This window comes from Hyposmocoma kahamanoa, unplaced genomic scaffold (assembly GCF_003589595.1).
Source record: "Hyposmocoma kahamanoa isolate Upper Pololo Valley unplaced genomic scaffold, ASM358959v1 88, whole genome shotgun sequence".
Lineage (NCBI taxonomy): Eukaryota > Metazoa > Arthropoda > Insecta > Lepidoptera > Cosmopterigidae > Hyposmocoma > Hyposmocoma kahamanoa.
The window spans coordinates 21418451-21443111 of NW_020654466.1; the positions used below are offsets into that span (position 1 = coordinate 21418451).

The 24661-nt window shown below is 34.5% G+C and overlaps 1 protein-coding gene across 1 annotated transcript in view; it reads left to right on the forward strand.

Moving 5' to 3' along the window:
* Positions 1 to 10761: 10761 nt before the first annotated feature.
* Positions 10762 to 24661, forward strand: part of LOC113235982 (mucin-5AC) — a 157441-nt gene continuing 143541 nt past the window's right edge. The window contains exon 1 of the mRNA XM_026471906.1: positions 10762 to 11044. Coding sequence (XP_026327691.1) covers positions 10997 to 11044 — 48 coding nt within the window. The 5' untranslated portion in view covers positions 10762 to 10996. The remainder of the gene's footprint in view (positions 11045 to 24661) is intronic.

Below are 24661 nucleotides of genomic sequence, written 5' to 3' on the forward strand. Positions count from 1 at the left end.
ACTAGTGCAGTTTAAAGCAAATAATTATTATGGAAAAAGATGTACACGCTATTTAGTTCCAAAAATATATAACGAAATTGATTGGCTTAGAAATGATACAAAATTAAGTAAATATGCACTAAAACGTAAGTTAAGGACGTACCTCTTAAAATAATCTTTATCTTTTATTAAATAAGTTAGTAGTTCAATTAATACTGTATAATGTTAAATATAGTAAAGTAGGTATTATTAAGTAAGAGTGCACATGTCGCCAACAAACTGCACAGCAGTTTGGCGACTTTTTGTAATAAGTACGAGTAATACGTTGTAATTTTGAATAATAAATAAAAAAAAATAAAAAAAAAACAAAAAAAACATATGTATTAATCGCAAAAGTCTGAGGGGTACTATCAATGTGCCGATCACCCTGTGACAATTAAGTTAACAAGTATCTTTGTCAGTTCTTAAGTTCAATCAGCTCTATTAATATTTACGTTAAAAAAATCTAAATTCTATCTAGTGGACTTCTCTAACCTCTCCCTGAAATGCAAAAATTATTGTGTGTACTTTGTTCTACATTTTTGTTGTGTAACTAACAATTACTTTGTTACGGTAGTGTATGTAGAAAAAGAGTTTTGTAACTATTTTTATTACTGACACAAAGATCGAAAAAAGGCAAAGAAAAATTCCTTTTGATCTGACTGGACTTGAACCAGCGACTGTTTGCCAAGCCGGGGCTACCGCTATCCCAGCTGATCTACGGAACGAGTCAGCAGACCTTGTCGGAGCAGATCGCTAAAAGGTCGGATTAGAGCGCTTAGGAGAGGTAGGCAGGTATGAAATCAAAGTATGGATAATGATAAAGTACAACAATACGTTTGTATCCAAAAGAACCTGAGAGTATTATGTAGGAGAGTAGAGTGGTATAGTGTGTAGACATCGAGTATATAACCAGAAATAGAGACGAAATGCCGTTTAATTTGTTTGGAAACTGTTCTGCCATATCATTACTGTGACAACTGCGTTCCGATTGGCCAGCCCGAATTCGAAACAATTGACGGGAGTCGTCAATCGGTATCGTCAATTGTTTCACTTCTAATCCACCACTCGAACTTGAGCTTTGCTGTAATTGACGAAAATTGCAAAATTACATATTTAATTACCGATGAAATTTGATTCCGTTTGTTTTGTAATTAGATGTTTTGCTGTTTTTCCCCACACCACCAAATGGAACAGCATTCTATTGTTAGAGATATTATCTTTATTGCAATAAATACAGAATATTTTTGGAATATCTGGAGACGTGCATACAGGTCAGTTATTGGTGCTGTCTATGTTTCAGTGCAAACGAGAGTTGATATTTATAAGTGATATATCACTGATGTGTTACCGGGTATGTAGGGCCCTTATTTCGTCTCTATTTCTGCCTATAAACTCGATGCGTGTAGATGATGAAGAAGAAGACAGAAGTTGGATATACGGAGTTTAGGGCCTCTGCCCTTCAAGTTGGAGACCGCGGGCAGAGGTGTAGAGCCGGAGAGCAGCGGGTTTGGCGTGGAGGTGGAGAGTGGAGAGGTTCTCGTAGAAACAGCGGCGATTATGCAGCACTGGCTTCAGTTGCTCCTGAGGCGAACAGGGCGAAGGGCCCAGTCCAGATAGGCAAAACGTCAAGGTGTGAGCAGGTTTAGGTGGGAAACCGAGGAACTTTAACTAAAGTTTAGGCAAACGCTTAAGGGCGGCGGGAGTACCTCCAGGAGTAAGAAAGATGAGGCTTCGTATATTTCGTTCTGAAGACCAGATAACTCGAAAGTCGGTACAGAAATCAGAAAAAGTAAGTGCATTTCCTAGAAAATGTATAATGTGAGAGATGAAGATGATAGGGGGTCCGTAGTTTCATACTACGAATTTCTCTATGTGCTTGATAGAGATCTTTCTTTTGGGTTTTAAAATAATGTCCCTTTGAAGCAAATATCCACATATTATTTAAAGTACTTTCCCTTTCCTTTTGGGCTATGTCGAGTGTGTGCGTTATTATTATTATCTTTATGTCTCATAGCAGTGGGGAGGCGACGGGGTGTATTCTCGTTCTCCGTCCCGCCTGAAATAATTACAATAAAGACAGTATCAAGTGTGAAGCTTAATTTGATCCAGTATTACTTATTTGACAGTCGTTGTTTCGGACGGATGTTGGACGGAGGACACCATATTTATTAAAAAAAATATTCAAATTACATACAAATGTACATAACTTTGAAATTTAACTTGTACAGCTTCTTGTGAAAGAGAGGAGGTTTGTCCTAACTTATTTCTGACGACAAGCAGTGATGTGAGCATATACTCCGTTCCGGTTTGAAGGGTAAGCTAGAGAACTGGTGAAATTGCATGCCCATGGGAGTTGTCAACGTACGTCTCAGGGTGACGAGCGCAGTGGAAGTGTCCGAGGAGCTACAACTGCTACGGACAGGCTTATCGCTTACCGTCACGCGCACAAGTTGTTTGTCCCATCACTTCGTATTATAATAATCTCCGTACAGAGTACTAAAAAACTGTCCTCTAAAGTTTGGAATTACAACTATTTGCCACCCGTAGAGGTGAAATATTTTCTTCAAAATGAAATGGGACCACTACTGAGGTATCCTCTTCCAAATAAAAAAAGAATCATCAAAATCGGTTCACAAATTTTCGCGTAAAATAGATACACCCCGCCACTGCTACGAAGGCATTTTTTTTCGGCATTCTTACTGTATCAGAAGTTCGACATGTTAAGTTCACTTGGAATATATTAAAGGTTCAGAACCCGAGGTGAGCAACTCCTTCCGAATCGAATAACGAGCTCGTACGTGACTGTCATATCTTTCTAAATATAACTGTATTCTTTTTTGTTTTAACTATAAGGCGGGTTTCACAGCTGTGGAGACGGTCATCACAATGAACACTTGGGTGGCTTGAGCGGAGTTCACGGAGAGCGTGATCCGTACAGAGCAATCCGCGTCACTGTAAAACGATGTTCTAACGCCACACGTGTTACTTCGCTCTGATGCTACGCGCGGACGGTCCGCCGATAAATTCGCACTAGTCTGAAAACATTATATTCTTATGAAAATAAATAATAAGCACTAGTTTAAGTTTTATTTAATGAAATTTTGTCTTAGAAATGAAGATTTTAAGACTTTCGTGGTTATTCACCAAATGATTATCACTAGTATCAGGTCTCTTACCACGGTATGACTTCTTTTTATTTTCCCGATATTTCGGAACGGTTGCACGCTCCATGGTCACGGGTTGACTGGACGGCGGCAGATGACAGCTTTAAGAGCAGACATATATGCCTACCCTCTTGCGCTGTCGACGACTACCTTCATCGCGATTTGTTGTGGCGTTACCATTGTCACTCACTTTTTTCACACAAACCACACTCACTGTATCCACACGCGAAACTGAACTCGAGGTGTTTTTGTTTTTATTACTGCACGCACTAAGGACCGGATTCCATGCACTGGACAGTTTAAAACCATAATCACGGTTAAATGTTTTGTACTTCGTGATCTCGATGGCTTCTCGTACCAACCGTGATATGTAGTGACGTTCTGTCGTGAGTACCTGGGGGCTATGCAACTCGATCCAGTGGTTAGTGTCAGTCTGTGTAAGATGTTGTGCTATAGCCGAATTCTGTGCATCATTGTTTTTTACTGCTCGGATGTGTTCCTTCATACGATCGACAATTGTTCGTTTAGTCTGACCGATACGAGCTCCCACAACTGCAGTTCACTTTATAGACACCCGGTGTTTGTAAAGGAAGGTGGTCTTTTGGTGAACGTAACATTTTTCCTATTTTGGTTAAGGGGGTGAAAACAGTTTTTATGGAAAACTTCCTTAGCGACCTGGCTATTTTATCTATCACCCCTTGTACATAGGGCAGAAAAACTGGTAGTCTCTGTACGTCAATTTGCTTCTTCCTTTAGTGTATTGGTTTAAATGTTTTTATTTTGTAACGTGCTCCTGTTCCAGTGGTAGGTGGTGTGAATAATAAAGATCATAAGCTCTATTGGTTAATGACCTGACGACCGAATGTAGGATTTTTGGGTGATGATGTGAAGTGGCATGTAAATATTTGTCCGGCTATGCAGTGGAATTCCCTGCCTGCAGACTTGTTCCCTGAACTTGGACTTTTTCGAGAGTGAATATGCATTATTTAGGTGTGCATGGTCCATCGTCGGCCTCATCATCACTTTCCATCACGTGAGATTAACGTCAAATGTGCACTTACGTTTTTATAAAAAAAGATACTCTAAAATTAAGTCAATATTTTAAAATTAAAATTAAAAACTAAGGCCATTTAGCTTTCGTTTCAACGTACCAACGTTGAAACGAAACTATGTTTTATTCATTTATCTACCGTTCTAGAATCTTCAACGTATATCAAAAAAATATATCTTCTGGTACGACTACGTGTGTGGTTATCTGAATAAAATTGTCGAAGTTCATTTTATATTGGTAGTAGAACAAGTTCACTGACTTTCCCAGAATTCCGAATCGCTAGTCGCATCACGGAGGAATGAATAATATGGAAAATATCTTCGTTCTGTTAACTATAAGACTCTACAAATAATGAAACGTTTACAAAATATCCTTTTGTAGTTCGAAATCAAGTTTTACTTGGTTTTCACAGCTTCTTTGATTAACCGTTGTAAAGTGAAAATAATACAAATTTATATTTTTGTCTTTATTTTGTTTGTATTGCTTTAATGTTTTGAAAGCCGCAAATGTTGGTTGTTTAATCGTGATATGAGTGTAAAGCAAATCTGTCGATCTCTTAGTCGCTATTGTGTTTGGAATGCCAACGAAGGAAGAAAGTTCCATGAGTCGGAAATATTATTGGTGAAAACGTTGAGTCTATCAATTCAATGTTATGTTGACGTCATTATGATTTTGCACTTATTTGACTTGGTATTGACGTACTTGTGCACTTGTGCGAACAATCGGACTTCTTGTGAAAGGGTTCGTTCAGGAAAGTTCTGCATTATATCTATTTCTGCAGCGAAGTTTTGATTTTTGAAGGGTAAGGGTTAAATTACAGGCACATGGGATTTGTTAACTTATACTGCTCATGGTACCACGATTTCGTTTAACCAAGGTAAACGATTCTTTTATGACGAACTGTATACGTTACAATAAGATTCCGGAGCATATATTAAGATTATCATTTCCTAAGTTTAAAACTTACATTAAAAGTATTTTAATTGATAAGTCATATTACAAAATTGAAGAGTATGTGTTAAATAAAGATGCATGGAAAGACAACATGAGTCTAAATTCCACACAATTATGGTTCAAAGTGTATTCCATAGCATTTAAGTTTATTTGAAAAGAGCAATCCCTAGAGTTTCTTGCTCGTTCTTCTCAGGGAGGTCAGCGTAGTGAACGAGCAGTAGCTTAAAAAATGACTTTTTCAAGTGTGAAAATGTTACCTATGGAATAAATAATTATGTGACTTTGGCTTTGACTATGTCTTAGGGTGACAAGCACAGTGGCAATGCCCCTCAGATCTTTACGGTTTAAAACTCAGAGAGACACTGCAACTGCTATACATAGGCGTGTCGCTTACCACCAGGGGCACAACTTGTTCGTCCTGTCATGTGGTATTATAATAATCGCAGTACAGAGCACTAAAAAACCGACCGCAAAAGTTCCTGGAATTATATCTATTTGCTAGGTTTTATTGAAATCGGTTATCTGCAATTGTGCAAAACTGGATTCATTAACTAGTTTGCCACCCTTAGAGGTGGAATATTTTCTTCCAACAAAAAAGAACCAACAAAATCGGTTCACAAATGCCAAAGTTATCGCGTAACATACATACAAAAAAATACAGTCGAATTAAAAACCTCCTCTTTTTTAAAAGTCGGTTAAACAAACTAGACAAACTCGCAACGCGTGTGATTGTAGCCAAGCGTTCATAATTTTTCATAAAAAACTTTGATGACATAAGGACGAAGTGGTTCCAGTCTTTCTAGTAGACCGAAGAAGGAACAGAAAGTAAATAGTAAAGGTCCTGGTAAAAAAGGCCAACGCTATTTGCATTAATCTAATTGTTCTTTAACATAATCTATATAGCGACAAGTTGACAACGTGACAGTATGACATAAACACTAGGTTACTTGACAGGTAGTAACGCAGCCCTTCTCTCGATCTAGCCTTCACGTGTTCTAGATCATGCGTGCTGACAAAAAGTATAGGAATGTCGTTCACCGCGCAACTTATGATTAGAAGGTGGATTTTATTCAAAACATTTTAGTTGACAATTACTATAGTATATAGGAAAAGAAACTATTTGTTTGGGATCTGAATGGTGTGTATTTGTTTTTCAAATAAACCAATATTTAAGGCCCTTTACAGGTCCCATGGTCACGGCGATTGACATCGTAAAATATCAACCAGTTATATCGAATATTAATGCAAACCACCCTATTTCTCACTATAGTTACAAAAGTTAGTAAATAAATGCCTTATTTTTAAATTTTCCAAACAACATTCCAATTTACGCTACATTTGATTTACAAATTATTTAATTTAACTTTATTATTAATTAATAAAATTGATATAAATGACAACATATTCATTTTAGTGATTACTTTATCACATACTTTATATCTAAGGTTGATAACTTTATCATCTCACTCAGCCGTGACCATGGGATCTGTAATGGGCCTGAAACAAAAATAAATATATACAATTTAGATCAAAAGAAATCTTTTCATTTCCTATGTGTAACAATCGGGAAAACCTGAGAATTATGAAATGTTTTCATTTGCATAAGATATGGTTAAATAAAAGTTTAAAAAGCAGTTACTAATAAACGCATTATCTAACCGAACGTCGGCATGAAAAAATTCAGACTTACATTTAAGCTTAATATTAATTATTTATTAAGAAATAGGTAAACGAAAAAAAAATCTATGCTGCTAATGGTGTAACAAAAACCATTTATAACCAACTTTTCGATTCGACTGTATCTTTTTTGTGTGTATGTTATAGTGAATACTCGGGACTTTGTGAACCGCTTTTGATGATTCTTTTATTGTTGGAAAGAGTTTACTTCAGTATTGATTCCAATTAAATTTGAAAAAAATATTCCACCTCAAAGGGTGGCAAACTAGCGGATGAATCCGGTTTCGAGCACTTTCCGGTAAGCGATTGTTAACTTTTTAGTTTTATTTTGTATGTGCATATTAGCAAAGTTTGAAGTTATTCGCTTTTTTTTTTTAAAAAATTATAGTTATGGTTTGACCGTACACCGGCAATTCACCATATAAGCAAATAAATGATAAGTTACAAACGAAAGAAACAAAATAATAATAATAATAAAGAATACAAACAAAAAAAAATATTTATAACACTATCGTGACTCATTATTCATACAGTGTTATAAATTTATTCAAAAAATTCTTTAACGCCGTAAAAACAATTTTCTAATAACCATTTCTCTAGTTTTCTACACATTTGATTTTTTAGGCAATGCTTTTAAATTATGTTGTGTTAATACGTAACATTAGAGAACATGACATACGTTGCCCTGATCCCAAAGTCGCCAAAGCACTTGTGTTATGGAAATCGAAAACAACGACGGTACCACAAAGACCCGGACCTGAGACAATATAGAAAAGTAAATTTTCTACACTCACCCGAGATGTCGACACCATGAAAACCAGCATGCAATGTAGTCGAAAACGGATGCCGTCAAAATATAATGCGCTTACAAAAATTGCCACCAAAATTAGGCACTTGGGTGAGAAGAATCTGTGGTAGTAACCCGTTTATCTCTTGCAAGTAGTCTCAATCAAAGATGTTTGAAATATTGTTAATGTTAAATGTATTCAAATGTATATTTAAAGGAGTTTCTTGCTCATTCTTCTCAGGGGACTCCGCCTTACGAATATGCAGTAGAGTTTAATTAATAAGACGATTTTAATTGGCTCAGTTACGGCATCATTCTGTGGGGTAACAGCACGGATGCAGCCTCTCTATTCACCCTTCAAAAGAAGTTAATTAGAATAATAACCAATATTGACCAGACTGATAGCTGTAGACCATATTTTCTTAAATATAAAATATTAACTTTGTCCAGTTTATATATTTTGGAAATAAGTAAATTTGTCAGGAAAAATCATTGACTTACAAATAAATGGACGACGACGGGTCTAATACAAAAACCACGAAAAAAATGTCCCAAGTCAACCTATTTAAACGTAGTGACATGTAAAGGAATATGAAAAAGCTAAAACGTTGAATTTAAATTGTAATGTCATCGCAGTACTGTCTAATTTTGCTTGCTTCGCTGTCAGTCGAACAAACAAAGACTAAAGCGTGAATGACGCTCTGTATACGATTTTAACGCCCTATAAATTCGGACACTTTTTAGCGCGGACCCGACGTCCATATAATTGCAAGTCAATGGGAAAAATAAACAATTTTATAAAAAACGAGAAGATATCCCATGTAAGTACTCTTTACGACTTAAAAATAAATTAGTATTGCCGACTTCACGATTAAAAATTAACTCCTCTAGTACCTACAGTTCTTCTATTAAAATTTATATATATATACATAATAAACTACCTAAAAATATAAAAAATGAAAACAATGACAACATTTTCATAAAAAAATTAAAACTATTTCTATCCGAAAAATGTTATTACATTATTAACGAATATTTAATAGATAATACATTCAGAGGCCACGCAAAATGATGATAAATATAAAGGTTGTTTTTAAATTAAATTTTATAACAATATAATATAGTATATAGTACCTATGATAAATACCAATAGAATACTTACTATATATAAAATACTACTATAAAATTGCGGTTCCTCTCTCCTAGCTCCTATGTTGCGTGCCCGACAGGGCCCGTAATACTGATCTCACTACATTTGTAACATCTTATTATGTACATTATGGTTTTGCAATACATTATTGAATTGAATTGATTTCAAGTGTAATTTGCTTACCTATGAAATAAAGATTTTTTTATAATATCAAACGACGGGACAAACAAGTCGTGCGCCTGATAGTATGCTAAACGCCTGTCCATAAAGCCAATGTCCATAAAGCAGTGCCACTCAGCTCTTTAGATCGCAAAGTTCTGAGGCGCACTGCCATGTGCCTGTAATTTCACCAGCACCCTTATCCTTCAAAATCGGAATACAGTAATGCTAACATTACTGCTTGGCGTCAGAAATAGATAAGGTGGCAGTACTTCCATTGACGACCTCTTTCACAACGAACTCTACTGCTGCTACTACGACGATTCGAGGTTTGAAGAATACTACTCAATTACCGTTTACTAACGAATGAGCTTCCGATGCTAATGTGAATTTTACGTAAAGCAAATCAGAAGATATTTTTAAAATTCTAAATGCATAAATGATTATTTAATTATACCTATTTATAATCGTTTAGTTAGAAATAAGATTCTATAAAAAAAAGCACCAGTATCATAATGATTAATTAAACAGTCATTTGCATCAACATCATCAACCCATTTATATATCCCACTGCTGTGCACAGGCGTCTAACTCTAAATAGTGACATACATAATTAACTGCCTCCGTGACCGAACGGTTACCACGCCTGACTGCCACGCAGAGGTCCCAGGTTCGATTCCCGAGCCGGGAGAAATATTTGTATGGCCTACATTTATTTCTCTCGTGAGTTTGGGTGTAATTTGTGGTTGTCTATTAATACGAGGCATAAAAATAAACTAGCTGTTCTCGACAGTCGTCTTCATAAAGTCTCAAATTCATTTAAGAGGCAATGTATACATTCTATAGTAAGATTCCGATTGATATTCAAAATATTGCCATTTACGAGTTTTAAAACTATAGTGAAACAAAAACTTTATACTAAAGGTACAGCTTCTGCGTACTTGGATGAGAAAAATCCGTGGTAGTGACCCGTTTAGCTCTTGCAGGTAGTCTCGATCTAAAAAGACGTTTGAAATAAATATTGTTAATGTTAAATGTATTCAAATGTATATTGAAAAGAGTTTCTTGCCCATTCGTCTCAGGGGAATCTGCCTTACGAATGAGCAGTAGAGTTTAATCAGTATAAAGATTTCATGTGTAATTTATTTATCTATGAAATAAAGATAATATTACTTTAAGTTTGACTTTTCTCTCAGGCGAGGGTTTATATTTACTCGCTACGCTGGTCCAATGCGGGTTGGCGACTTCGGCTACCACGGTTTTTTCAAACAGAATCAGTATAACGTTCCAAAAGAAGTAACGAACTTAATTAACTATTGTTCCACATGTAAGAAAACAGTCGGGAAAATCGTAAATACAATAAGAACAGCATCTGGGTCCTCCCTGCAATGTTCATTGTTTTATTCCGACTTTTAATTTGAAGCGTGCTGGGACGCGAAGCATGAAAAACGGCCTCTTACAAACAACGCAGTGTACCAACACAGGAAACAGACATTATGAAAACGTCAAAATACAGGAATACGACTTGCATCTTACTGCAATAACAGGGCCTTTTTTTGGAAACTCTTTTGCCTAATGGGGATAACTCTGATGTGGAACGAGATCTTGTAGTTGGGAAAAGGTAAAAAAAATAATTACGGAAATCGAAATTAACGTAAGTTACATCGCTCAAGTTGCGTTACGTAAAACTTTTTGCTTAATTTCAGTCGCATACACCGTAAGGTCGTAGAAAGTGAATCGGCTCGTGTGAACCGTCAAAAAAACGCTCTGTGTTGCCAGTCTGTAGCGCGCGCTCCGCGCTAGTCGTCGTTTCCCGCCTAAACGAAGAAAATTGGAACATCGAACGCGAAATTTTTTTTTTTTAACTTTTTTTCACGTGCGTCTCGCCGGCCAGTGTATCTATACCTGGAGGTCCTTTATAGTGCATTGAATTCTTCTGTGATTTTGTGAATTATGTGAAAAACATTTCGTGTTTAAAAAATAAACTTGTAAAACATATTTTATAACTTGAATGTGGTATTGAAATTTGTACAATGGGGAATTTTGACAGGAGGAAATTTATGGATTCATTTTTGAAAATGGTGAGTACGTTATTTAAGTTACTTAGAATATTTGTGGAAGATTAATTTACATATTTATGAAATTCTTCTATAGTTGTTTTCCTTGTTCTTTTTACAGGTAAGTATGTACATTGAACAGTTTAAATACGGAAAACTATTTTTTATAACGCAATACATTATTAATTTAATGTGCTGCCAAACATTTCGTAACAGGCGATTATAAAGCTATTACCATACTAGTTATTAGGTAACACTTGGGCATCGCATTTTCTCAAGGGTGACGAAAGCATATCCATGGTTTTATAACTGGCCAGTTATAATTAAATCGAATACACATTCGAATATAATATTAATTTAATCGAGTTACTTACCGAGAGCGATCGTAAAGGAAATTTCTCCCGCTGATTTCTCTGTTTGGTTATGCGTAGATAGAATAGATGATTATGTATGTAATTTCTGTTTTAAGGGGACTTTAGACACGCTTTTTTGTAAGCTACTGTTATGAATATTAATAAAGTAAACCGAAATCAAATTTCCTAGGTATACTACATAACTACATGAGGTGGTCTCAACTTTATTGTCTATCTTTTTTATACTTCTATCTGTTTTCTTCTTTCTTCTATCCTTAACTGTTTGTACCACCTTATGTGATTTAATGTTGTTTAAACAGTCGTAACCATGAGAATTTCAATCTCATCTAAGCTTCTACTGAAGAATGTAGAAGACCATCCCATATTCATCCGGACACAAGCAGAAGAGTCTTCTTTCGTTGTAACTCCTAGCAAGACCCTTGCTTGCTTAGAACCATATTATTGTATTGTAGTCATTGCAAGTTCAGGAAGCTCTATACAATAATGTTCGATCTTATATTTGGATATTTTTAGTTTTTATTTTTTATAAAATACAAGTGCGCATTTGACCTCCATCTCACCTGATGGAAAGTGACGGGGCGAACAAGTCCTGTAAGTTATACGCCTGTCCAAAGTAGGTGCAGTGTCACTACGCACTGCCACTGCACCCGTCACCCTGAGACGTAAGTCGACAAGACCCGCGCGTCTGTAATTTCACAAATATTTTTACCTTTCAAAACAGAAACGCAATAATGCTTTTGCTTGGCGGCAGAAATAGGTGGTGATACTTCCTTGAACGCACTCTTTCATAAGGTGTTTTAAGGCTATTAAATAAATAATAATACTTAATGGCATTAATTAAGTACAATGCGTAAAAAAATAAACCAATATTGAGAATCGTGATTTGACAGTTTCCCGTTAAATTATATAATGGTTACAAATTCACAAGAAACCAAATACATATTCTAATACTTAGAACACTTTCATAGTTCTTTTCATAGACTTAAAAAATACCATAAACGTTAAGAAAAATAATGGATTCGTCTCATTTAAAAGGTAAATTTACCATGTTGGTTGAATGAATATTAAACTAAGCCTAAATTAAGCCCGTCAGGCGTTTCATTCGCCGATGGGCTCCTGCGACACTAAGCTTAATTTACAAAGAAATTTAGAAACTTCGATTTCAAGCCAAGAAAAGACAAAAAATGTACCACAAATATATGCACTGGAATTTCAAAATTGCAACCGTAAAGATGTAACGATTTCCCGCCAAAAATTACAGAAAATTTAACAACTGAAGACACAATACGATCTAAAATTTGGCAGTATGGCCAATTGTGCCTACTATGCAATAAGTGACTCCTGAATTTAAATTTATTATAAAACCCTTGAAACTTTTAGTACTTCAATTGTCCTAATGAAATTTAGTATTCAACACTGTAATAAAGTCATAACTATCTTTATGTGTTATATTGTCACCATTATTGTTCTTTGACATAAAAATTATATTTATTTATAACAACATTCATCTTTATAAAGTTCGGACTGTCTTGAAACGAGTCTTTGAAATAAAAAATAAATTATTGTCATTTGCATACGGTTTAAAGAACAGAGAAGTGTTAATAATTTTTAATCGTGCCTCGTTCTAAATTACTGAAATAAAAATTGAACATATAATACAGTAAAAAAAATTGTTAATAAAATAATCATAATTTGATAATAAAACATACGTACATGCAATTTAGGTCTATAACTGAGCTACAGAAGGCTATGGATTATAAAGAATTCGGTAATATTCTGCCATAGCCTATAATGGTTAAGTATAATGGTTATATATACGAGTAGAAACACGCGCAAACCAGAGCAAAAACGAAAATTAAAATATAATAAAAAATATAAAATTCTTAAGAACAACTTTACACATCAGGTAGGTACGAAATATGAGAAACCATCCCACTACGCATTTAGTTGCAAGGTATTAACAAAATTGTACATTGTATTTAATAGAACTTACTATAGAGAACCAACAGCTATTGCTAATTTTATAAATTTGTCTAAAATTTTATTAGTTATTTATAATATTCTTTTTGCAGTGGAACAAAAATGCGCCGTAAAGTGGGAAATATGGAAATAAAACTAATTTTAAAAGGTTAAGAAAAATGGCGTGTTTTGTTGTAAAATTTTTAAATTAATTAAAGTTCGGTATAAGAATATTATGTTTTAAATTTCTTATTTATTTCTTACTCTTTTAAGCTGATGCTCTGTAGCCAATGCTCAATAAATAAATAAAAAAATACTCGTTCCAAATTTAAATAATTTATTTTTGGCGGTTTTTTTTTAAATATATTTTGTTAGCATATTGCTATTTATTATTTGTAAGTAACATAGTGTAGTTGATTTAATAAACTATATTAGTACACTTTAGTTAATCTTGCTTAGTCATCGGTAGCTAATGACATTGATACAGGCAGCTACACCGTCACTGAAATAAATTTCTTTCCGTAGCATTATAAATTAGAAACATAGCTTATACTTTACAACAAGTACAATGGTCGATACATTATAAAGTCAAGCACAACGTTTTAACAAGCTATATTTTGTAGCAGTGGTAGTTGTGGTAGCGGGTGTCCTTGGGACTACGCCAGCGTACATTCCCCGGCGCGATTCCGCCTCAGCGATCGTCGCTATATTGCTATGCGATGTTTGAGTGTTATTATGTACACTCGGCTGCAGGTTAAATATTGTAATATGTCACTTTTAAGAACCGCAACCGCAAATTTGAATGCTACTATTTTCTTCAAAGTATTTTCACAAATTGTGTCCTAAAGTGTGGCCCATTAGTACTTTATAATTTTTTATACCAGTACAACAAAATGTATTATCGTTTTCTGAAGAGAATTTACAATTAGAAACTCTAGAAAAATTTGTCATCGAAAATGTCTTTCTTATATTTTATAAAAGCACTGAGAATAAGAATGAACAACATTAGGAATTTAAAGACGAGCAAACATTGTAAGGTTCTAAAGTTAGCTTTGATATTTAGTTTACAAACTAAGTTAAATTATATTCTTATAACGTGTGTCCAAAAAAATATAATTATAAAATATTTTAAAATAAACAAAAAAAACTATTTCATTACAAAAGCTGACTTCAAAATTATGAAAGTCCGTTTTCATTGGAATTACATCTATGTGCCAAGTTTTATCGAAATCAGTTAACGTTGTTAACTGTAATTATTAAAATTAAAATAAGTTTAAAAAGTTGGTGGAATTCAATAAAACGGATTCATCCCCTAATTTGCCACCCTTAGAGGTCGAATATTTTATTTAAATTTGAATGGAATCACCATGAAATTATACTCTTTACAACAAAAAATATCGTCGAAATTGGTTTGTAACACACAAAAGACGAATTGAAAACTTTTTTTTTAAATCGATTAAAAAAATATCACATGTATTCTGTTTTTAAAACAAAAAAACACAAACACTCGTAATAGTAATCTGTGACATTTGAATTAAAGTGAGAGTACTCTAGTGTACACTACTATTTGTTCTTGTACCAGCTTACAACAAAACAAACTTACCTTTTCAACTGCAAAAATTCAACACTTTACTTAAGTTGGGAAATGCAGAAATACGTGGACGGCAATGATAATTTGATGGTTAGTTCACAATGCTATTCAATCAAGCCTCAAGTACAGAAGATTTATATCATGTAGAGCAGGTCCCTTTGTGCTATTGTCGTATGAAAAGCTTTTGAGATTTTTGTCATATACGAGGACATTTTCCTTGTTTGGAGGCAATGTATTGTTATTTACTGGTTTGCGATTATTTTCAAAGCAGCAACAAAACAACAAATCTGCTCACACACAATGGCAATTCAAATTTAAAATAGCATGCCAAATAAAACAAAAAACCAAGAAAAATTATCGACATTTATGCTCATCTAAAAAAGTACCCTATCAAGAACGCATTTTCTAAACTAAACGAAAAGTGTCATTTTCTTTTTTTTTTATACAAATGTAAGAGTGTATTTGACCTCCATGTGTGTTCCTAGTCCTTAAAGAGATAAGCGCTTTAAATAACAAATAAATGTTATTTAATTACGAATATGTTATAAGAAAGTAGGAATAATAATTATATAATTTGTAGTGCTCTCCTGATTTGCGGCGACCTTGCAGAGTGTCACATGTGTGACTACTGCATTATATAATTATATAATTATTTTATAACATCTTTTCTGAAACCATGTGGCAAGCAATAAAGATACGAATATATGTATTATATAAAGGTCTCGTAGTAGCGTAATCGCTTCATACAAACGACATCAACGAACGCCGGCGTTCTTTTTTATGGTGTGACTTTTTAATATTTTCCTTTTTTAAAGAAATAACTGACAAAAATAAAATAAGCTTAGGATAAAAAACGACATACATACAGATTATTATTTAAACATTAAAAAAGTTCTACACGCTCTTGACATATTATAATAAGTGTGGTAATTCTATACAAACGTAGCAGCGCGGCTTGTATGTGTGCACGCCCGCCGCGCGCCGTGTGCTGACGCACACATTCGCATAATCTCGCGGTGCACTCACGTAGCATAGCATGTGCCATTAATTGCTAAATTCAAGCAGTCGCTTTGTGTTCAAAAAAAAACATCACATAGTAGTGGTAGTGTAGTAGATCAGAATTACTCAGCATTACATTTCTATTTCATAATCACACATTCGCGATACTGGTATAAAAATATCAGTAGGTAAGCACCTACCGTATTTACCAGAGGTTATTTCAATATTGCACGAGAATATTGTGATGAACACCTTATTTTGTTCAAATTATGTTCAGCGTCGAACAGGAGGGAGCTGCGCTACATGCTCGTATTATCCTATACTCTTACTAAACATCTTATACTCAGTATTCAATCTTTATTTATTAGCAATAATGTAAAGTACAGGGTCAAGAACACGTCAAGCTTGACACTTAAGACTTAAATCCAACTCTATGACGCTTACGAAAACAACGGTCCAAAGTACAAAGAGTCAAGCTTGACGTGATCTTGACTGTACATATTAAAATTTACAATACGTGTACCTGTAAGGGTGTATCTAAAAATTAAACATAGGATATAATCAGAGTAATAAATAAAAATAAAAAATATACTTAAATTAAAAATTGCAGAACAAAATTACTGAATTCCTTTAAATAATAAATAGTTTAGTAAATCACTCTCTATTAAACAATGAATATATGCACTAACTATTATTACTAGCAACGAATAATTTAGGGATAGTATATCTCTGTATCGCTTAAAAATTCTTCTATTGAATAATAGCACTTTTGTATGAGAAGGGATCTCAATTTAGAAAGAACACTTATTCATTTTTCTCAAGTGTTACATAGCGTGGGCTCTTATGATATTGACCTGTAATATGGTCTATTATTAAATAGGGTAAGTTTAGGTCGGGGAAGTGTCAGTCTATGTTGCCTACGTTCATTTGTTACATGTTCAAAATGGATTATATTTTTTCTTACAAATATTGCTATTTCATAAATATATAAGCATGGAAGGGTTAGGATATGTTGTTTTATGAAAAAAGGTTGGCAACTGGCTGTATGTCGTAGACTTAGAATTACTTTGAGGCACTTTTTCTTTTGTACGACCAAGTTTAGATAGGATGATTCTGTAGCGAAGCCAGGCTGAGCTTCTTCTTCTTCCGACCTCGTTTTACCGCATCTGCTATCCGGTTGTGAAATTCTTACAAAGCGTGTTTACTTTATTGAATCTAGTTAATAATTTGATTTCAGTACCAACATCCATACTGTAAAGTCATGACTTATTTTCGTTGACTTATTTCAACCGACTTCATCGTGGTCAGTTAAAAAAGCAATAAAGACATTTATGAGAAAAAAATGGCGTTCACAGAGAAAAAAGGAAGCGTTCATGGTTTGCCTTGAATTTAACGATAATCTCCGAAGATGTTTTCCAACGGTGGCTTTATATGGAGAGCGGTTCGACAAGTGACATCTTGAATTTGTGGTTATTGCAAACCTTGGGAGGACGAGTTCCTGTAATTAGCTCGAAGAATTCGTAACCTTGGTATAATAAAACCACATTTGATCATACATTACATGTACTTTTATCAGATTAAACTATGAAGGTAATACTAAGTATATGAAAATTATATGAAAAAATAATTAAACATGTTATAATGATAATAATAATAAGGTCCTCTGAAAATCAGCGTCATAGCCTTTTCTCGGCGGTGACATTAGCTGAGTGGATCCTTTTACACACGCCACAGCCGCACACATGACATCTACTCAGTACACAACAGTGTTGACTATCTTTGTGGTCATTTCAATACCTTTTACTAAGATTTTATTTTTAATTAATTTTATTTATTTTTTGTTATTCTATTTTATTTTTGTTTTAATTTAGCTTTATCTTTTTTTTAAATTCTTCCTGTGTATTTTTGTGTTGTGGCGTTTTGCAATAAATGGTTTCTATTCTATTCTAATAAAATAATTTATTTCATAGCCCGTAAGCCCGTGTTAGTTACAAGAGAAAGCGTTAAAAGTATGTTAGCACAAAAATTAGGAAAATGCATTTATTTCGCCAGCGACCTTTACCCAAAACTTTAAAATTGTACAATTAAAACGATGGACAAACATTTTTGGGATGCCACTGTCACGCACTCTGCATTAAGACTCGATGATAATGTCGACTCGGTTCTTAAACTTATGAGTGATATTAATGTAATTAAATGATCTGGAGTGCATTATTCTGTAACGTTTGAGAGTGATGAAGCTTCCTGTTGCTCAACTCAGTTGTCTCGATCTTATGATGTTTGAAATAAATCATCATCATCATAATATCAGCTGGAAGGCATCCACTGCTGAACATAGGCCTCCCCTAAAGATTGCTAGACTAGCCGGTCGGACGCAACACGCATCCATCGGTTACTCGCCGCCCTTCCAGGTCATCCGTCTATCTAGTAGGGGGCCGTCCCACTGAACGCTTTCCGGTTCGTGGTCTCCATTCGTGAAGCTTTCTGCCCCAACGGCCGTCAGTTCTACATGCTGCTGCCATTTCAACATGCTATACTTGAAATAAATATTGTAAGTATATACGTGTACAAATGGAATCTGCTATAAGAATGAGTAGTAGATTATAATCAATGTGACGAGTGTAATTTGCTTACGTATGAAATAAGAAGCTCAAGATTATTTGACTTGAATTAACTTAAATATAGTAAAGATATTACTTACTCCGCTGGCGTAGCGACCCGAAATGAGATTATGCCACTATGTTCACTCCTGTGTAGTCTCACGCCAATAATTGGCCTGAAGTTCGCGCAAGTCCGTTACCACGGCGTCGCTCCAGCGACACCTGTGGCGATCAAATAGTCTTCGTCCTGTGGAAAAAAAATCCTATTATTATTATTTTGTATGGCCTTTCTAAAACAAATGTTTACTTTGATTGAAGCGTTACACTAAAACATGTACACATACACTAATATTCGTATCCGCACATGCATTTACAAATCGAAAAGGTTAATTTAGATGCACTATTTATACTTTACTACATTTGGAGGTATTCTTTTTTTGTGAGACACACTTTTAGACCACGCAATAGATTGCTTCTGCCACTATCTCAGCTACACATACACAGCTCTAGTTCCCACTCGATGTCGGTGAGGATAGTCAACGAGCTAGCCCATTATTAAAAACGAGGAAAAGTATTCACTGTTTGTAAATAAATTAAAATTACATCTTATTAATAAATGTTATTACAATTTCAATGAATACTATGATGAGAAATAAAAATAATAATATTATAATAAATTTGATTAAAAAATAAATCTTAATTATACACATATTAGAGCATAACTTTATATGCTATTGATGGCTATTGTAATCTAATTAAATTCAAACTTTCAAGTGACATAATTCTGCTTACAATATGACGTATTTCTTTCTTATTATATGACATACTTTTTTTATTTTATATTATTATTTGATAAATAACAATTCTAATTAATAATTGAAACCTCGGCCTACCTCTGCTCTTATTGTTATCCCTAATAAAGGGCTCATATGTATAGCATTATTTTAATTTGAAGACATGTATGTACCATATGAATGCAATAAATATATTGAGTATTGAGTATTTCAATGAACAATTTCACTCATAGGGTCGTATTCTAAAACTCTACTCAATGCTCAAGTCAGGGTTTGAGTATGGTTTAAAGCACTCGAAATCATGCTCAAGTCCCTGCCATTAGGGTCGTATTTCCAGTGCTTGTGTTTCCAGTGCAATCCTGACTTGAGCATTGAGTAGACTTCTAGAATACGACTCTCAGTCGTTTGTTTTACCTTTCCTTACAAATAACTTCTACATTTATTTCCTCTCGTTGGTTCTGCCAAAAAATAGCGCCTTAGGGAACTTAGTCAGCGCCCTTTCACTGCTATGACAAAAATGTTTTAATTTTCTTTTTGTATTAATCTGTATTTGTGTCGTGTGAGTGAATAAAGTGTTTATCTATTTATTTAATATTAGTCACAAGTTACTTCTTGTTTATGTTATGAATTATTATAGTTATTTTTGATACAAGTGCGTAAAGTTAGTCATTATTCACGAGTCTCGAGGCAAGTGAAAATGACAAATCCGCATGTGTATCAAACAACGTTTTTTAATACATTTGCGAAAAACCTACATTGAAAGTAAAATAAAACAGTATTTAAAAAAAACCTCATTTTATTCCTTTGTCAATAATAAAATCAAATCGTAAAAAAGATAATGAAACAGGCGGGAATGTAAACGATGAAAAAAATTAGCACTTTATTTGGCCGACTTTTTTCAATATGGCATCTGTTGCCAGTATTCAGCCACATTAAAATTACTATTTTATATTACTTTATTTTCTACATAATCGCTACTAAGGAGCATTTACTTCATAGGTGTAAAAATGCGGTCTCTCCATAGATATAGTATAGTAATGACGAATGACTTACGTCACAAAGCACATAAATATGAAATAAATATACAATCTCTTAATTCTATGTTAAAGACTTAAAACAACAGTAAATTAAAAAAAAAACTGGAAAAGTAAAAAGCACTAGTGCGAGAAATCCAACTTTCCGCACGTTTTGTAGTGCGAAAAATACCACGTTTTGAGCAACTGTTTTAAAAAAAAAAATTCATATTTATTTATTCACTACGAGCTTTTATAGGTGTATTTTACATCTGAATATGATTTTTTATAAACTTGTTGCATATTTACAGCCATTTTAAACTGCCAACTCGTTACCTGGTTCACCTCAAGGGTGTGGCCGCTTCGCAATGTCAACCGGGTGCTAATGTAATCATATATCTGCAGCATTTGCACTATTTTTTATGCATAAACTTGTAATATATATACTTTTTCTTGGGTAACTTTGTGGCGATGTATTTTAATGTTTAAAATCAAAGGAACATCCGAAAAGTAATTCATTGCTAACTTTTTTGCGCACATTCATAGCGCCGCATTAGGGAAACCCAGCCGCGGGTGACATGGATACACATGCATATGCATCCACAAATTACAACCAAACTCACGGGAAAAATGAATGATTGGCGTTCACCATATAGGTAAATGTGTAAGCGAAACGGTTGGTACGAATCTTTGTACAGGAAATTCCCTTGTTTGAGAAATAGGTAATGTTGTTGCGTAGTTGTCTGGCACTTTATTGTAGAACAAATTTTTTTTATATTGTCACATATATAGACATACTCTACTCCAGAATCCAAATGGCATAACCTGCTCCACCCTGTATTATAAAATGCCTCTGCAAGCTTCGTTTGAAAGGTCCCATAATTATTGGAATTACACAGAATTTGTAGAAGCATATAAATTGGATTTTTCTAGAAAACCTATAGTGTACATTGTTAATCTTCGAAATTAATTTGTATTTTCAAACCTTGAAACCGTTTGTGCCTTCAGATAAAAGCATTGTAGTAAAGGAAAAGGAATTGTAGAAGTGGTGTTTTTAAAACCTGTTAAGGAATAAATACCCGCACACCATTTTAAAAAGTTGCACCGGTTTTCCTTGATTGACCTCTTAAAGGAAGGAAAAGGTAGGTGTCGTTGCGAAAACAGAATTTAAAAATTATACTATTTTTAATAATAATAATAACGCACACACTCAACATTTTTAAAACATATTCAATATGCAAAAATGAAGTAACATATTTTGTTCAATACAGAACCTGTAAAAGAACAAAATATTTAAAGAAAATGCTTTTTTTTTAGAAACTTCTTTGTCTATCATTGATAGGAACAGCAAGAGGGTGTTTATTATCATAAACGTAGTACACTTTATTACAATATCTTTTGTGATATCAAGAGACGAACAAGTCCGCCGGGCGGTAAGCGACACGCCTCTCTATAGCAGTTGCAGTGCCACTCAGAACTTTACTGCCACTGCTCCTGTCACCCTGAGACATAAGTTGCCAAGTCCCATGGGCATGCAGCCTGACCATTCGAAATCGGAGCCCAGTAACGCTCGTATTAATGCTTGGCGGCAGAAATAGGTAAGGTGTCAGTACTTATTGAAAATGTCAGGCCCATTAGAAGAACAATACCTCAAGAAAACACTTAATAAAATCCAGACAGATACGTCATAAATTAAATGTACGGACACCAGCCTGTGCAAATAACTGCGCCCTGAAAGGTTCCGTCCGAACACACCACGCATTTCGGTGAGTTCAGCCTCTGCATCAAATACAAAAATTTGTTTAAGTGAACGTGTCCAGACAGAAGCCTATGCGCGCTGACAATTTGACCCCAGCTTCATTTTACATGGTGAAACTTCTCACCTCGGTCTTGTTGGTGCAAGATTCCTTTTTCCTGGGACCTCGTATCGAAATATTTCTTCCAACGAGAATGGAACTTGTCTTATAGTTTGCAACCACTTCAGAGAAGTCAGACACAATCAATAAGTCAGTTTTAAAATTTTTATTTCAGCTTTATTTATGTCATAGATATTTATCTTAACATTTGTTAAGACCTTTCTCTGCGGTAAATTTAATTTCAGACCAAAATCAACTTTAATTAAAAGCAGTTAAATTACTCAGTTAATTTGAACAAATTCATTCCACTCTCACTCGACATCCAAAGATAGTTGGTGACAAATTGGAATGAATCTGTGAATAATTTATTATTATACGAAGTAATTTTGAGGTTCGTTATATCATTGTCCCATTACAAATTTTACCTATCACTGTGTTATGTAAGTATTGTATAGACAATTTATACTGAAAACATCATTATATTATTACGTTGCTGACAGTTAACTTCGAAATGCCAATTTAGCACCCTTACCATTGACTTACAAATAAATGGACGACGGGTCTAATACAAAAATCACGAAAAAAATGTCCCAAGTCAACCTATTTAAACGTAGTGACATGTAAAGGAATATGAAAAAGCTAAAACGTTAAATTTAAATTGTAATGTCATCGCAGTACTGTCTAATTTTGCTTGCTTCGCTGTCAGTCGAACAAACGAAGACTAAAGCGTGAATGACGCTCTGTATACGATTTCAACGCCCTATAAGTTCGGACACTTTTTAGCGCGGACCCGTCGTCCATATAATTGTAGGTCAATGACCCTTACCGTTCCTTGTGCCGTCTGTAGCTGCTATTAACTGTTTTTTTACTTGTAATACACGTTCCTATTCTCATCAAAATATATTTTTTTTATAAAATGTAAGTGCCCATTTGATCTGTTGAAACTGACGACGAGGTCAACGATGCAGCCTGTACATTTATATATAATGCCTATTCACTCTCGACTTGAAAAGGGCACAAGTTATAATGTTCAGGGAATAAGTCAGCAGGCAGGGAATTCCACTCCGCACCCGTTCGCCATATAAATGTGGGACTGAAACGCGCGAAAGGAATCCTTAGAATATCCCTAACATAGGGGTGCAACCCAAGCCTACGTCTAGTCCCCCGGTGATGGAAAGGGGAAGGCGGAATTAAATCCTACAATTCCATTGCATACTCTCCGTGATATATCCTGTAGAATACCAATAAGTAGACAACTTTACGAAAAACTGTAATACATGTACATAACGTATTATTTAATCAACCAAACCAAGTGACAAGAGATCTTTTAAAAATATATGTACGAAAACAAAAGGACACCCATTAATTATTATTTTCGGTCCATTGCAAGGCTTTCATACAGCCTCACACTGCAGCAAGGTTTCCATATCACCTCATGCAACCTTCTCATACAAACTATTGTCCATATATTACACTACGTATCTATCTATTGTTGCTTTCAAGGCCTTTTAAAGACTGTAATTTGATGATATTGAAGTGATATTTTCAACCGGAAGGTATTTGTTGAAGGGTGTTTGTTATATTGTATTTTGGGCGATGGTAATTGTTATTTTATTGTATGTTTTAACGATGTGCGAATGGGATTGTTGTTATTTAATTACTTAGATATTTTTCTATTTGCTTATTGTTTTCAACCCCGAAATGTCTATGTTTGTGGCATTGTAGTTCCTAAACAGATGAGTAATCTCAAAGTGGTTTTTTTATTATTATTTATAACATCAAGTGATGGAACGAACAAGCCGTGCGCCTGGTGATAAGCGACACACCTGTCCATATTAATTGCAATGCCACTCAGAGCTTTATTAAATCGCAAAGATCTGACTGCAACTGCCACTGCGCCCGTCACCCTGAGACATAATTTGATAAGTCTTACTTATTAAAAGTAATGCGTGGTAAAATACATACGCATGATAGTCGCGACACACGCGATGAAATAAATAAGTGCGCGCTATTGGCTGTCTCAATCAGATCTAATTTAGATTAGACGCGCGCTTATTTCAATATTATCGCGCGCGTCGCGACTATCATGCCTGGCCTTGCTACGGAGGCTGGTGTTCTTTCTGCTTCTTAATGCGCCCCTCACGCGGTGTCACACGACATCTATTTATTCAATTGTTTTCTCAATGAATTAGCACAGGCAGCATATTGTAAAATTTCATTTGGTGGTACATATTAAGTGAGTTTGTTCATTGTTGACGTGTTTGAAACTAGTTAGATAATTACACTATGGTATTGGGAAATACATCTGTAATGGTAGTTTAGTATTCATAATTGTTGCTTTACTATCGCATAAAAATTAAACCTGTCATGATAGTTTAAGTGATTTTAAAAATAAATAAATAAAAGTCCTGTAATTTCATTTCAAAACCGTGGCATGGGTTTCTTAGTACATCAA